Source organism: Sinocyclocheilus rhinocerous, unplaced genomic scaffold (assembly GCF_001515625.1).
Source record: "Sinocyclocheilus rhinocerous isolate Xijiao unplaced genomic scaffold, SAMN03320098_v1.1 scaffold1084, whole genome shotgun sequence".
Taxonomy (NCBI): Eukaryota; Metazoa; Chordata; class Actinopteri; order Cypriniformes; family Cyprinidae; genus Sinocyclocheilus; species Sinocyclocheilus rhinocerous.
The window spans coordinates 689,349-704,155 of NW_015656001.1; the positions used below are offsets into that span (position 1 = coordinate 689,349).

General features: G+C 35.4%; 1 protein-coding gene across 1 annotated transcript; it reads right to left on the reverse strand.

Annotated features, from left to right (window-relative positions):
* Positions 1 to 96: 96 nt before the first annotated feature.
* sema4aa (sema domain, immunoglobulin domain (Ig), transmembrane domain (TM) and short cytoplasmic domain, (semaphorin) 4Aa) lies at positions 97 to 8,922 on the reverse strand. Its single transcript, XM_016526534.1, has 15 exons — positions 8,784 to 8,922; positions 6,795 to 6,955; positions 6,601 to 6,648; positions 6,126 to 6,134; positions 5,792 to 5,887; positions 5,613 to 5,706; positions 5,413 to 5,532; positions 5,089 to 5,222; positions 3,690 to 3,871; positions 3,456 to 3,597; positions 2,860 to 3,049; positions 2,650 to 2,765; positions 2,317 to 2,480; positions 1,810 to 1,877; positions 97 to 1,122 (listed from the first exon to the last, which is right to left on the reverse strand). Exons 1-15 carry the CDS (start codon positions 8,881 to 8,883, stop codon positions 443 to 445), a joined length of 2,304 nt encoding a protein of 767 aa, XP_016382020.1. The 5' UTR covers positions 8,884 to 8,922; the 3' UTR covers positions 97 to 442.
* Positions 8,923 to 14,807: the final 5,885 nt, after the last annotated feature.

Here is a 14,807-nt window from a genome sequence, read left to right on the forward strand (position 1 = left end):
TCCATTTAACCCCTTCAGACACAGAGACAGAATTTCTGTCAAGAGTCCAATAAAAGTCTTTATTATCTTATGTATGTAACATATATAAAACGTCTTTATTCTTTTATTTATACATTGTGAAAAAACAAGTTTTTCTTAATTTTTAAAAAAAACTTGGCATCATCGAATTATGTAATATGCCTTTTTTGCAAACAAGCCATTTTTTTCATGATGCAGGGCTGTCTTACCTTAAAATCCTAAAAAATTTGGATTTCAGCGTTGACTGAACAATGGTTTTGACAAAACAAGCATGATTACCTAAAATCATAAATAAAATCAAATGATTATAAATATTATGTAGCATTCTAGCGATCACATTGTTATTTTTTCAAACTAAACAAGGGTCAAGAATCATTCTTTAGTTTGTGTAATCTTCCAATAAAGATCCTGCTGGTTTTCGGGCTCAGCTTTTCTGTTCTTCCAGTTCTGTTTGCCAGATATTGTCTGATTCCATGTCTTTAGGTTGTTTCTGAGGGGTGGTTTTGTTGCACCTCATGCTGCGCCTCCAAAGGACCACAAAAGCAATGAATACAAAGAGACAAATGACAAACAAGAGGCAAAAAGCAACCATTTCAGTATAGTAACTCTTCTGTGCAATGCAAACAGCGTCTTTTCCTGCAGTGTTCATGTTTTTAGTAGACTGATGATTAGTCCTGGCTTTTTTCTCACTGGTCTTGTCTGGTGTCATAAATGCATCCGTCTTTTCCCCTTTTGTAGGTTCAGATTCATCAAACTCAATTGTTGTGTAGTAATCAGGGATGGGCTCTGTTTTTGTGCCCTCATCAGAGTCCAGGGTGACGTCAGGTTGCTGATGTGATGGAGGAGGGAAAGAACGAGGGATGACAGGGAGAGTTACAGCGAAGGCGGCGATGGTTTGCTTGAAGCCCAGTTCCTCAGACACGCAGTGGTAGGTGTTCACGGTCTCTGGAGTGATGGTGAAAACAAGCCTGCCGTCTGCCCACTGCATGTACGGAAACTGAGGAACGATGCTGTTGTTTGAAAACCTCCAAGTCACCTCCGCCAGTCTGGACCTCGAGTGACATGATAGAACCACAATCTCATTTAACTGGGCAATCCGTGTCACTGGAGAAAGACAAAGGTATCAGTTTTATCAAATATTACAGTTACACATTCAGTGCAACTAAACTCGTAATGGAATAGTTCACCCGAAAATGTACTCATCTGAGACGTAGATTACTTTGTTTTTTCATCAGAACAGATTTGGAGATTACATCACCTGCTCACCAATGGATCCATTGGTGTTCAATACAGCTGATAAACAGCTGATAAAAACATCAGAGTAATCTAGTCCACACGACTCCAGTCTATCAGTTAACATCTTGTGAAGTGAAAAGCTGCATGCTTGTATAAAACAAATCCATTATTAAGGCGTTTTAAAACTTTAAACTGTAATACCAGCCCATAATAATGGCACCCATTCACTGCAGAGGATCCATTAATGAGCAAGTGATGTAATACTAAATGTCTCCAAATCTCTTCTGACGAAGAAACAAACTCATCTACATCTTGGATGGCCTGATGGTGAGTCAATTTGAGCAAAATTTACTTTTTTTGTAAACAATTTCTTTAAGCTACCTGGATGTGAAAACATTTCATACTAGAATTTTACATTAAGCAAGAAATTTCCACTGCTTGTTGGCGATTATGAATTGAAAATCTGGCACCTTCACAAATAAACACATGTAGTTGCAAAGAACACTCTGAGGTTGGTTATGTCAAAGTCTTATGGGTCACAGAAAACGTGTTTACCTGTAGCAGCAGTATTGTTGAGCTCTGTGCACTGTTCATTGACATTTCCGCTTTCCACGTCCTGCCGTCTGTGTTTGAGACACAAAAATATAGGAATAGTAGTGAGGTATCTGCCATTTCAGATCACCACACCTCTACAAAAAAAAAAAAAAGACTTTCATCTCAGTCAGACCAGTGTGGTTTTTGCTAACACTAAAACTATTAAATATCTAAAATCAAACTATTAATTTTTTTATGTTTTCATGTTAATTGAAATAAAATAAAATAAAATATTAGATAAAAAATTCTGGAAGAAAAAAACGTAAATGAAAAATAGAAACATTGCCCTGGCAACTAACTAAATCAAAAATAATAATACAAAATTGTATATAAATAATACAAAAATAACACTGGGTCAGACTGACCTTTGCTTTTTAAGTGGGTGGTTTTTGGCCCATTTAGTGATGAGTATGACTGTCCAAGATCTTAACTTTAATTTCAGATATTGGTACAGAACAGAAAACTCACAGGTTAGACCCCATTCTGGACACAGAAGCACAGGCTCTGGTCTCTGAGTCCCATCCACAGAACGGGTCACGTGCCAACACACACTCTGCACAGTTTGGATAAGATGAGCAGTTGGATACAGGCACTCTGAAGACACCCTCAGAAGAGCCGATAAACAGCACACCCTATAATTAACAAAGACCATTACTTGAAACCTGATCACATTATACATCTAACAAATTATGGCTCTATTCCAAGACCTAGTTTGGTAATACAGGAGGGTCGAGTTATAACAAAAAACTAGTCTCAAAAATTTAATGCAAATCATTCACAATAAGATACAAGACAAAAAACCTTGCTGGTAGAGAGAAGGATGTTTTTCACAGTCTGTGGTTGCTTAAATATCTGAATTTCTTCGATGATATGAGGACCTTTAGCCAGCAGTACGACTTTATGAAGAAAGCCAGATTCTGAAGAAAACAGAAATGGACATCAGGCCATACACAAATAAACATGAGAAATTATCAACTAAATCAGTACGATCTGCATTAATTATGTGTGTACCGGTGAGCAGGTAAAGGATGGTGTAGCTGTGTCCATTTGCAGCTTGAGTTCTCTGAACAGCTACACGGCTATACCGCTCTTCTGTTGAGGAGAAAATCAGTTTCTTCCCCACAGGACGCACAGCTTTTTCAGTCAGGAAGCTCTTTTTTACAATGTTTAACACACGGTCATTGTCATTGAATAATCCACACTGTGAAGATATAAGATAAATCTGGTTACACAGTGGTTAAAGCTGTCTGAATGTTAAAATATGTTCTCTGGTCCCAGTTTAATTTGTTACTATAATTAAACCATTGGCAGAGGATTTCATGAGAAGTGTAAACACTGTGTCACTTTGCAAACATTGCTCTGTTTGCTTTAGAATCGACTGTACTTCGCTAATTAAGAAATACAATATGTGGGTTCCCAATACAATTAAATGTTGACTTTTACGGTGTAGTGTATAATCTGTGGCACCAAATGGAATTGCAAAAATAAGTTTAATATTATTTTAATAATTTAATAAAAAATTATATATTTTAATATACTGTAAATAATTTAAAATGTTATATATATATATATATATATATATTATTGGCTCTCTTAGTCTATGTTACCTTGCCGAGTTTACCGTCTACATTTGGTTGACGTGTCCAATGGTTTCCATTCAAATCGAATGTCTTGTAATCCCCTGAAAAAGCTGCTTTAATATCTGTTAGACTGAAAGCACAGACTGCTGACAGACCAGATGAAGCTGCCCTAAAAGAGTAAATGTTTACACAGATGTCACATGAACTTTCAGAACAGTGAATATATGTCATGATGGCGGGTTTGATTTAAATAATCGGCACCATTGTGAGGTAAAGACTCCGTAGAAAAGGGTGTTGTCAGGAGACTCTTCATTCGTTGGGGACAACTTGACAATATCCTGCAGCTTGTTGAACTGGAGCTCATCTCCTTGTTGGCAGACCAGCTGAGACTTAGCAAAGGATGTCCAGCGCTTCTGTAAGGTAAGGCTTCCTCCGTTGTCATCCTGGTATAAAAAAAAAAAAGTCATTAAAAAAGGAAGTTTTGATGAGCCTTTTAAAACTAGACAGCCACTTCCTTTGTGTACTATTCAGGTCTTTTTGACCCAGATGAGAGTAAAATATACTTTATATCACATTTTTGAATTATATTGTTCAAAATGCCCTTTGCAAAAACATCACAAAAATTAAAAAGATTTTTAGATTTTATATTATTTATACATCTAGAATTTTGTATACTCATGTTAATTTTGCTGGGGGTCAATAGAGTGTCTTTAACAATATCTGTTCCTCTTTTTGCAATATTTATGGTTGATATGAATTTAAAAAAAATATATTACTGTCTAAAAGCAGTCATAATGTATTTCAGATACCTAACATTTGACAATACGCTCTGTTTCGGTTACTTATCCACTGTAAATAATAAGTCGCTGCCTTATATTTTAAGTAGAATAAACTAAGCTGTTTAAGTCATTTCAACTTATATTACATTAAACTGTCTCAAAAAATTGAATTGTACAACTTATAAAATAAAGTTGAAAATTGTTTAACTTAGTTAAACAATTAAAGTAATGTAAAACCATGTCATAACTTATTGGTCATATTTTTTTTTACAGTATACCGTTAAAGTGCATAGTTGCATAAACTTTTTATGCAATAGGCTTCTACATACGCATGACTATTTTGAAAACTTCTAAAGGCTGGAATACACCACACGATTTTTAAAATCTGAACTATGCATCATATACTTGCTGACTTTGTAAATGGTTACAGAGAAAAACTGGGCATTATATAGCCTACCAAATTATTAAAGTCGTTCAGAATGCAAATCAAAACAATATGTATTCTGAAATCAGCTCAAAATATCAAAAACAATTTTTTTCGTCAACTCCAACTGTAGCTGGCTCTGCCTTATCGGCAACTAGCGTCAATAGTCGATTAATTATGATTAAGTGTTTTTTTAAGCAGAAAGACTGGATTAGTATTTGCTAGTAAAACGCACCCAAATCAGTCCACATTTGCATGTACAAAATATAGGAGAAGTCTGTAAAGTTAGGCTACACAGAAATCTATAATTTAGCGACCATAACTACTGTAATTTATTTTAAACAGAACACAAAGGTCACTTCAATGTTTGTAGTTCTTGTAGTTTTTGCTGACAAATAATCCAGTCTTTGTAACTTCCTTCATTCTGATTCAGAATAGGAGAAAAATGAAGTCTCACCGTGCAGACCTGTGCCACACGAGACACAATAAAAGAGTTCAGAAATGAGTCTCCAGTCAAGTCCCCAACCTCAGTAAAGAACAGCAGGATCTTTCCTTCACTGGCAACAAGTGTTGAACTTATGAATTCAGGTTCTAAGAGAAAAACAAATCAAAGTGTGAAAATTCACTCAAGGTTACAGTAGCGACTCATTTATATGACCCTTTCATGAATTCAATCCTGCAACTCGTGTTACCGGACCATATAACCACTAGGCCATCAAGATAAAACTTTGTATATGTTAGCATTATGGCAGCATTACTTTTGGGACAAAAATATACAAACCCTGCAGCAACTTTGGTACATTCTGAAGCTCCAAGTTATTGCGTGTTCCTCTGCTGTGACAGCGAGAAATCACTTTGTCCCCAAAGTAGCCGACTTTGGTTGCTGTATACAGCTCTTCATCTGTTAGAGAGGTCACAGTTAAGTGTGTGAGAGCACTAGATTAGGTGAGGTCATTCCAAAAGCTGTTTCTGCCCTCTCACCAACAATAGTGGCTGTGTTCCTCTGGGTGGAGCTGGAGGGACAGCAGTTTTTGGCATCCTTTGTGTCTCTGCTAGCGCTCAGAGAACTTGCTGGCTAAAACAGAGATGTCAGTTTGTTAGAGCAGAGAGCAATCCAATTCCCATCTATCCATCTGTGCAATTTATGTATTTGAACTTACTATGATGAGGGCTTGTGGTTTATATGCATTTGTCCCGCAGACATAAAGGTGTGTAGAGTTGAAAAACTGCAGAATACTAATGAAGTTGCCACAATCCTGTTATGGACGAGCATACAAATAAAAAATAAGAGGTATGTTATAATAAATATGAAGCTTGTACTAATCTGCCATCACATTAATGGCAATAAGGGTCCATCTTTTTTTCTTTTTTTGTGTGATTATGATACTGTATTATTACTGTGGTATGCAACTTCAACCGCACGTTCTGGACTTGGCAAATGTCTTGTCCATCTATGTATAACATGATTGTTTATTTGCTTTTGTCATTGTGCAGCGTCCTTGAGCTTGGGAAAGGCGCTATATAAATTAAACATTATTATTATTATTATTATCATCACATGATTCCAATTTGTCTCAATTTGTCTATCTATTATTACAGAGTAGGCATACAATGCATTTAAAAAATGCACCTTTTCCAATTGAAAATGTTTTCAATTTCTGAAGAGTGTTTTCAATTTCAATTAAATTTTTTTGTTGTTGTTGTTGGTGGGGCTAGTTTGGAATAATAAGATTTTTGAAATGTTTTTGAAAGTCTCTAATGCCCACCAAGGCAGCATTTATTGGATCAAAAATACAGTCAAAACAGAAATAGTTATAATTTAAAATAATAGTTTTTTTTATTCAAATATATTTTAAAATGTTATTTATTCCTGTAATGGCAAAGTTGAATTTTCAGCAGCCATTACTCCAATCTTCAGCATCACATGATAATTCGGAAATCATTCTAATATGCTGATTTGGTGCTCAAGAAACATTGTACAGGTTCTCATATTTTGTGGAGATGCTGCCCATTCCAACTGTAAAAAGTGTCAAATTTTTAACTGTAATTACTGTATGTAATTTCCCCTCCAAGTCTAGGGTGATCTTCATGACAGAAGTTTAGAGAGTGGAAGTCTGAAATATATAGCACAATATTCCTGAAGGGTTACACAATCTTTCTCACCTTGTCTTTGAGTGTAATACTATCAGGTTGACTGACATCCAGAGAGAACAGAGCATCCTGAGCACCAACAAACAGTGTGTCAGCATCAGTGCTGAGCAGCAGAGTGTTGGTGTTCTTCACAGTAGAGCTGTGGTAGATGCCCAAGAGACGCTCTGAGCTTCCTGTGGAAGAAAATACAACCATATAAACCTTGACCCCTCCAGTATAAGACTACATTTCTGAGAGACTGGCACATGTATTTTACACAAACTGATTTTTCTTCACCGATTTTTTAAAACATCTTTATTTGCTTTTGACCTTTAAACAGTGATTATATTCACAGTTAAGCAATGAAACCACAACACTGACACTCTTTTCCTCTTTTTGATCTGAGGAAATAAGCAAGGCCCATGAGCTGAGGTTTAGCAATACTGCACATAGAGACAAACAGAAATACGACTATATGATTTCGCTGTGTTGTCTAGTCAGCCAAACTCTCTTAGAGAATGCATCATTAATATTAGATGATAAATGACAACCCTGATTATTTTTACTGCTTTAACTTGAGGTTGAGGTCCATAACAGCTTCATAAATGTTTCTAAACTATGGCACTGAGAAACCTCAATGTGGTGTACCAAGCCTAATTTTAATATATGTATGCGTCTTGTTTCTAACATCAAATGTGCAAGTTATACATATGTACAGTTCAAACGTTTAGAGTAGATACTTTGTTTTAACGTTTTCAAATGAAACCTCTTTTGCTCACCAAGGCTGCATTTTTTTTAATGAAAAATACAGTAAAAGCAGTAATATTTTGAAATATTACTACAATTTAAAATAAGTGTTTTGTATTTTAATATAGGCCTATTTTAAAACGCAATTTATTACTGTGCTGGCAAAGCTAAATTTTCAGCTGCCATTACATTATAGTGTCACATGATCCTTCAGAAATCATTCTAATATGCTGATTTGCTCCTCGGGTAACATTTCTTATTATTATCAGTGCTGAAAACTGTTGTGCTGCTTAATATTTATGTGGAAATCTCTTTTCAAGATTATTTGAGGTTAAAAAACAGCATTTAGTTCAACATTTTAAATGTCTGACTTTTAATTAATTAAATGCATCCTTGCTAAATAATATTAATTTCTTAAAAATAATGATTCTTTTAAATGGAAGTGTATGTCAGAATAGTTTCAAAGCAGTTCCTCTTCCAAATAAATAAACCTATTAGTCATACGTAAAACCCTTGACAGTGTCAAAAAATCCTGACATTTTATGGCTTTTATTGATCTGTAGAAAAGTCTTTCATCTAATTGTCCTCACTGATGTCTGATATACTCTAAAGCAAAAACTAACCACAGTCTTAAGACATGCTTCTCTGCAGCAGCAGGCCTTTGAGCGTGTGGTGCAGATAATTAGTCAGCGGTGGTTTCAAGCGAGCAGCATTTAGACCATCAAGCATTTGCAGAACAACAGTAATGGATAAAAACAAACAAAGCCACAACTCACAAGTTTAGAGAAGAAAGATTACAAAACTTACACAGAATGTGCATTTGCCCAACATGACTGTGCTATTTGGTCATCTGAACATGGGTCATATTTATTAAATGAGTTTAAATTTACTGTGAATCAAATGCAAAGATTTTGCTTGTGATTCATGAATAAAACATACTGAATTATTTTCTTGTACCAAAGTTGAGCTGATTTTTTTGGTATTCGTATAGAAGTCAGAGGACCAAACTACTTTATAACAGGTTGGAAAACAATTAATTTCTCAATTATTCATATTGGAAACACATTCTGACGGAAATGTGGTTACAAATGACTAATATCAGCAGCAGTCAGACTGATAAAATCCTGTTTGTTGCTTAAGGATGTCTACTAGAGAACATCTGTATTTAATCTATACTTTGCCCTCAACATGCACATCTGACAATCACTGTAAATATGAGTTTTTGCACCAGTAAAATATGTCTCGCTATCATCTATCAAGCTGAGCTTCACTTACCCTGAGAGAATGACATGCGAGGACGCAGAGAGGCCTGAGATGGATCTATCAATCCCAAGAGGAGAACCATAAATATCCAGATCCTAAACAATCCTGCCATCCTAACGGATGTTTTAGGGTACAGAACCTGTTCTGATCAGCTACCGAAACAGCAAGTGACTGAATCTCACTTCCTCTGAACTGACCTTCTTGAGCGCAGCAGGAAGGAAGACTAAAAAACCTCAAACCACTCTGAGTTGACTCCTCTCTTACTCAGTATCCACTACTAAACACTTACTGCTAATGACACTTCTTCTGACAGCAGCACGGAACTGAATTATAATGATACTATCATGATATCTTTTTTATATTCAGTAAGTGCATTTCCTCTTGGTATATCTAATTTCTCTGTTGGATGAGAAACATCTTGAAACCTGTTTTAGGCTGGCAAATGTCATTTTCTTAACTGGTAACACTTTACAGTAAGGTTCCATTTATTAACAGTTAGCTGCATAGGTAAACATCAACTAAAAAGGAAAAATACAGAGTATTATTGTTTGTTTGGATTTTTAAAAAATGCAATATCGAATGGATCCTGTGAAAGTTTCTTGCAGTGATGCCCTTAAAATATGATATGTTATAATGAATATAAGGAGTTACATAATAATTTTTGTACCAGTTTTGTTTCAGAACCACAACTATGATGATAGTGTACACTATAGGTTGTGAAACAGAGCTAGAGAGTGAGAGTGGTGGGAGATAAGGTATGTGGTTATAAGAGGGGATGTGGACAATTATAAAGAACATGCTGATTGCAATGAGAACAGGCCAGGTTGCTATTTTTAGGCATGAAAGTCAATTGAAAAAAAAAGATGTTTCCTAGAACCAGAGGCGGACAGTAACTAAGTACATTTACTTGAGTATTGTGTATTTACAGGATTTCAGTGTCCACTCTGTTCAAATGTGGATGAATGGCTACACATAAATGTGTGCACACGCTGTCAGAACTGTGTGAGATCACTACCATGCTGCTTTTGTGAGGGTGGGTAGGGGTGTTAAATAATTTTTTTTTCCCCCATAGGTTTTTAACATTCTAAAAGCTCTTTATTATCAAATTACATTTACATTTACATTACATTTAGTAATTTAGCAGACACTTTTATCCAAAGCGACTTACAAATGAGGACAATGTGTACTTTCACTCAAGTAATGGAGTTGAGTACTTTGTCCGCCTCTGCCTAGAACTGAAGGTAGAAGAAGAGCAATGCAAGGGACTGACAGTAGGCTATTTTAAAATGGACTTTCAGTACGACATAAAGTCTGTGCTTAGAAGGAGAGGAAATTGGGCAAGTAAGCAACCTCACAGAGGTAAAGAACAGTTCAGTGAGATCAGAAAGTCAAAATACTCTTCTGCTATTACAATTTCAACATTTAGCAGGTTCTTCAGAGTTGTTCAGTTCCAGAACACAAAGGTGACAAAATGGAGCTATGACGAGATAGCGAGATATAAAATCAGAATTGTGAAATGAAAGTCACAACTATTTATTTAATTATATATAGACACAGTGTATTTGTCTAATTTCAAGAATTTAAGCATGAGCCTTTGGATAAAACAAATTCATACAGGATTGTCCAAAGTTTAGATTGTAGCCTATAATATGAATACTGGTATTTACACTAGCTTTATCATACTGAGCCAACCATATACAACAAATTACACTGTAATTGTAACAAATTAATTAGTTTTAGGCAGAACTTTGTCCAAATGTGCAGCACACCTCACTGACGCAGACTGATGGAGCTCCCACGCCCACAGACGTGATGTTCCCTCTCTAAGCACTTGACTTGACCTCTCACTTCACTTTACGTTCACTTTCACGCTGGGCGTTGATACCGGAATATTGCCGTCAAGTTTCCAGAGAATCATATGTGTTTACACAACCCGGAGTAAAGAAGAATCGAATTCGAATTCAATTCCGGTGTTGTGAACTTGACCGTCAATATAAAAAAATCGAATTGCGTGAATCGGTGTGTCGTTCAGTGATGACGTCAGCTAGGCTATCGTGTGATAAATAAATAATAAATAAGTATCTTCTTTCTAAATAAATATCTTCTAAATAATATCTCAATAATATCTTCTTTCTAAATAAATAAATAAAATTTTCTTTCCCCAGAGCAAATAAATAAGTAGGCTATTTGCTCTGGGGAAAGAAGAGAAGAAAATAGTAGGTTATTAGTAGTAAATATAGTAACAACAACAACAACAATAAAGTTGCATTTCCTCTAAAACTAATTTCAAGGCATCTCAAAGAGCAAAATAGCAATGTTGTCAGTTGTAGGGATTTGTTTCTATTTATTAATTTGGGCGTTTTTTAATATCCCTCATTTCCTTCTTTTTCGTGTATCCTTTTTTGTTGCTCACTATTTGAAAGGTGTTAAAATAGTTTGGTTACTACTTTCAAACACCTGCAGATCATCCTAAACACCTCTAGGGGGCGAAATTAGAATTCTGATTATCTGTATCCATGTTCAGTTACCTACATGTACATTTAGTCTCGAATAACTTTAAAGGGTTAGTTCACCCAAAAATGAAAATTAGCCTGTGTTTTACTCACCCTCGAGGCATCCTAGGTGTATATAACTTTCCTCTTTCAGACGAATCCAATCGCGAACGGCTTCCGCGTATGACAGATAGCGGAAGACATAGAAAAGTGTTTATTATGTTTGAAATATGGATATTTTTCTGACAAAAACGCCTGGATTCGCTACAGGAGGCCTCCATTCACCCCCTGGAGCCATGTGAGGCACGTTTTATTATGGATGCGCTGCTTTATTTAACGTGTTTTGGACTGTTAAAGAGAAACACCCGCCCACTACAATGATAAGAGCTTAGAAGAGCCAGGACAATTTTTAATATCAACTCCATAATATCAATATTAACTCTGACTGGATTCGTCTGAAAGAAGAAAGTCATATAGGCTACACCTAGGATGGCTTGAGGGTAAGTAAAACACAGGCTAATTTTCATTCTATTAGCAGTTCCCTTACGAAAAAGAAGTTTATTCAAGTGTGCTATTAGTATACTTCTTTTAAACTAAAAATAGGAAAGTATACTTTTATAAACTATAAATTATATAAACTATATTATAGACTATACTTCAAAGTGTACTAAAAATGCTACTACAAGTATTTAATTAGTAAATTTTAGTATACTACTAGTACCAAAAAGTATACTACTTTTTGGTAAGGGTTAGTCTGATAGGACTTGATTTCTATAATCTTATTTGCTTATTTTAGGTTTGTTTTGCTGAATGCACTGCAAAGATGGACTGTTTGACTACTAGCCTACTTGTTTATATGTCTGCACTTACACACTTTGTCTTTGGATTTATCTAAAACCTGTATATGCTCGCAGAAAAATGCCTGAAAAAGCTTATGACTCATGACAGTGTTTCCTTTTTCCTCTACCACAGTAATTCTCAAATCCTGCTTCTGGGGGCCCTGAGGCACGGCACATTGAGATGTCTTCCTCCTCTAACGCATCTAATTCAACTCATCATCTCATTATTAGAGGCTCCATGACCTGAATTGTGTGTCTCATCTAACACCATTTGAGTTGAAATTGCTCTTTCACAAAACCTTACAAATGCTAGTTTATTTTATCTAGTTCTTGCTATATATTTTTTAAACAAAAATGATTATTTCGTGTACAAATGTCAGAAAAAGGGTCAGTGTTTTATATGCAAATATGACTAGATGCTGTAGAGCTGCAGGAAGATGTCAACTAAAAAGTGCATATTACACATATAGGGCCTATTGCATACTAGAACTCCAAAACACTTAAAATGTTAAACCTGTGCTGCCTTTTTTTTAAAAATTTTGTTAAATGATGCAATATATTTTGTCAAGATGTTGATATTTATATTTTATATATTTATTTATGTTTTATTTGGTGCTTGTCTTTCCTAGTTATGTACTATTGAGTCTGTTCTGGCTGTGTACAAAAACAACAAGAGGCAAACAAACAAACAAAAATAAATAATTTTATAGAAGATAAAATATCCTAAAAGTATTTTCAGTTTATTTTTCATATATTAATTTGATCTTTTTTTTTATTATTATGAACAATATCAGAAAGTTGCAGATAAACATCAGAACATGAACATGTGGGGGATACTGTCAAAATTAAATAAGTAATTAAATAAGTAAAAAAAATAGATCATTTTACAATCATAAAAGTTGCAACTTATTTATGAATTTTTCTATTATATTGGATGTTTTTAAGGCTTTTCTATTGGAGGAGATTCTTCGAAGTGATGAGTAAAGTAAATCAGAAGTGAATATTTTACAGTTAGGTTTAAAGTTAAGTCATCGTGCTTTGTGAATGCGGAATTAATATTTATTTGATCATAGCTGTGAAATGTTGCTTTTTCCCCTTTCTTTTGTTTGCTGTTCTCAAATTGAACAAGTACCTTGGGGCCACCTAGTGGGGAGTAGTAAATTACACCTGTCATGAATCTGATAAAATCCTTAATAACAACACTATTACCAGTAGATGGTATTTCTCATGACAACTAGAAACTCTTTTTACTGGTTATGTAAACGGCGCATTATATACCTCCAAAACGCTCCATAATGAACGTCAGGGTTTTTGATCAGCCATGGGCGGCCAGTGTTATCTTATCAGCTAGTTTCTTATGAGGCACAGAATAATCGTCCTGCAGGGGTCGCATTTTGGCTCTGAAAGACAATTCCTTCACTGAAGCCACTTCACCTCTCACGGCGTTTGTCTTATTGGAAACATGTGTACACCAATATATGTAATCGGTTAAATCTGTTACATACAATGATTGTTTTCTACCAGGAAAATGGATATCTACCTCATCGATATCTATAAAACGGATTTTCCAAATCGTTGTTTAGTAATCTGTGATTGGTTAATCCTAACCAGCGCTGAGAAAAGTAACAGAGAGCATATGACAACGCTGTCCTCTTCAGATGCAATGTTGATGGTAAATTACGCCTGAAAAAATAACAGATACATTTTTAATTACATTAAAATAAAAAAAAACTCAAACGAAGAGTTAAAATAAGACAATTATTTAAAAAAAAAACTCCCAAACCACGCCCATTTTCTATACCCATATCATGCTAATTGCCTTTCCACTCGCTTATTCCATTTCTATGGCTCCGGTGAGAGTCAGTCAGCTGGAGACTGGTCCAAAGCATCAGAAGAGAAAAAGACGCGAGGAAATAAACAGCTATCATGGCATCGTTAAACCTCGGGTTCAACGGGGCTCGTAAAAAAGCGGCAGCGCGTATCAGAGCCGTAGAGAGGAGAAATCTGATCACCGTGTGCAGGTAAAATCTGATTACACATTCATCATCACTGCAGCACACCGGCGCGCGGAACATGTGTGATGATGATGATGTCACTGTTATTTTTTTTAGCACGTTTAGTTTTTGTAAAATGCTGATGCTGGAGCCGGGGAGATGAGATGATGTACTGCACACAGAAGCGCTGATCTGAGATCTGTCATCACAGCATCACGTCATATAGATGGAGTCCTTAGAAAAAGTACAGCTACTGAATGATTCATGCAACATGGCATTTACATTGTGCTCCGAGCTACTTAAAAGAAGGCATGTCAAAAAATGATTTTCTATGGTATGTTTTAAAAAAAGAAAAAGGTATGGTAGGATCATGGCACTCATCAAAAAAACAAAGACAACGTTTGGACATAATAAAAAAAGCAGATAGTCCATATGAATATTTTTACACCATTTAATGGCAGTTTTTATTTTAGATGTTTGTTTTTATATTAGAAAAGCTTGTGTCTTATAACTGGTTATGAGTAAGGATTTTAACTAGGGAATGAATAATACGCAATACCTTGAGAACTTTGTGACCCATTCTGTGTCACATAATGTATTGCTGAGAATTGTAGTATCTCTTTGCTGAAGTCGATACAGTACATGTTGTTTTACCTTACATCTGCCAAAATGTGCAGTATACAACCGGATCACACTGCACTGGGCACTGTA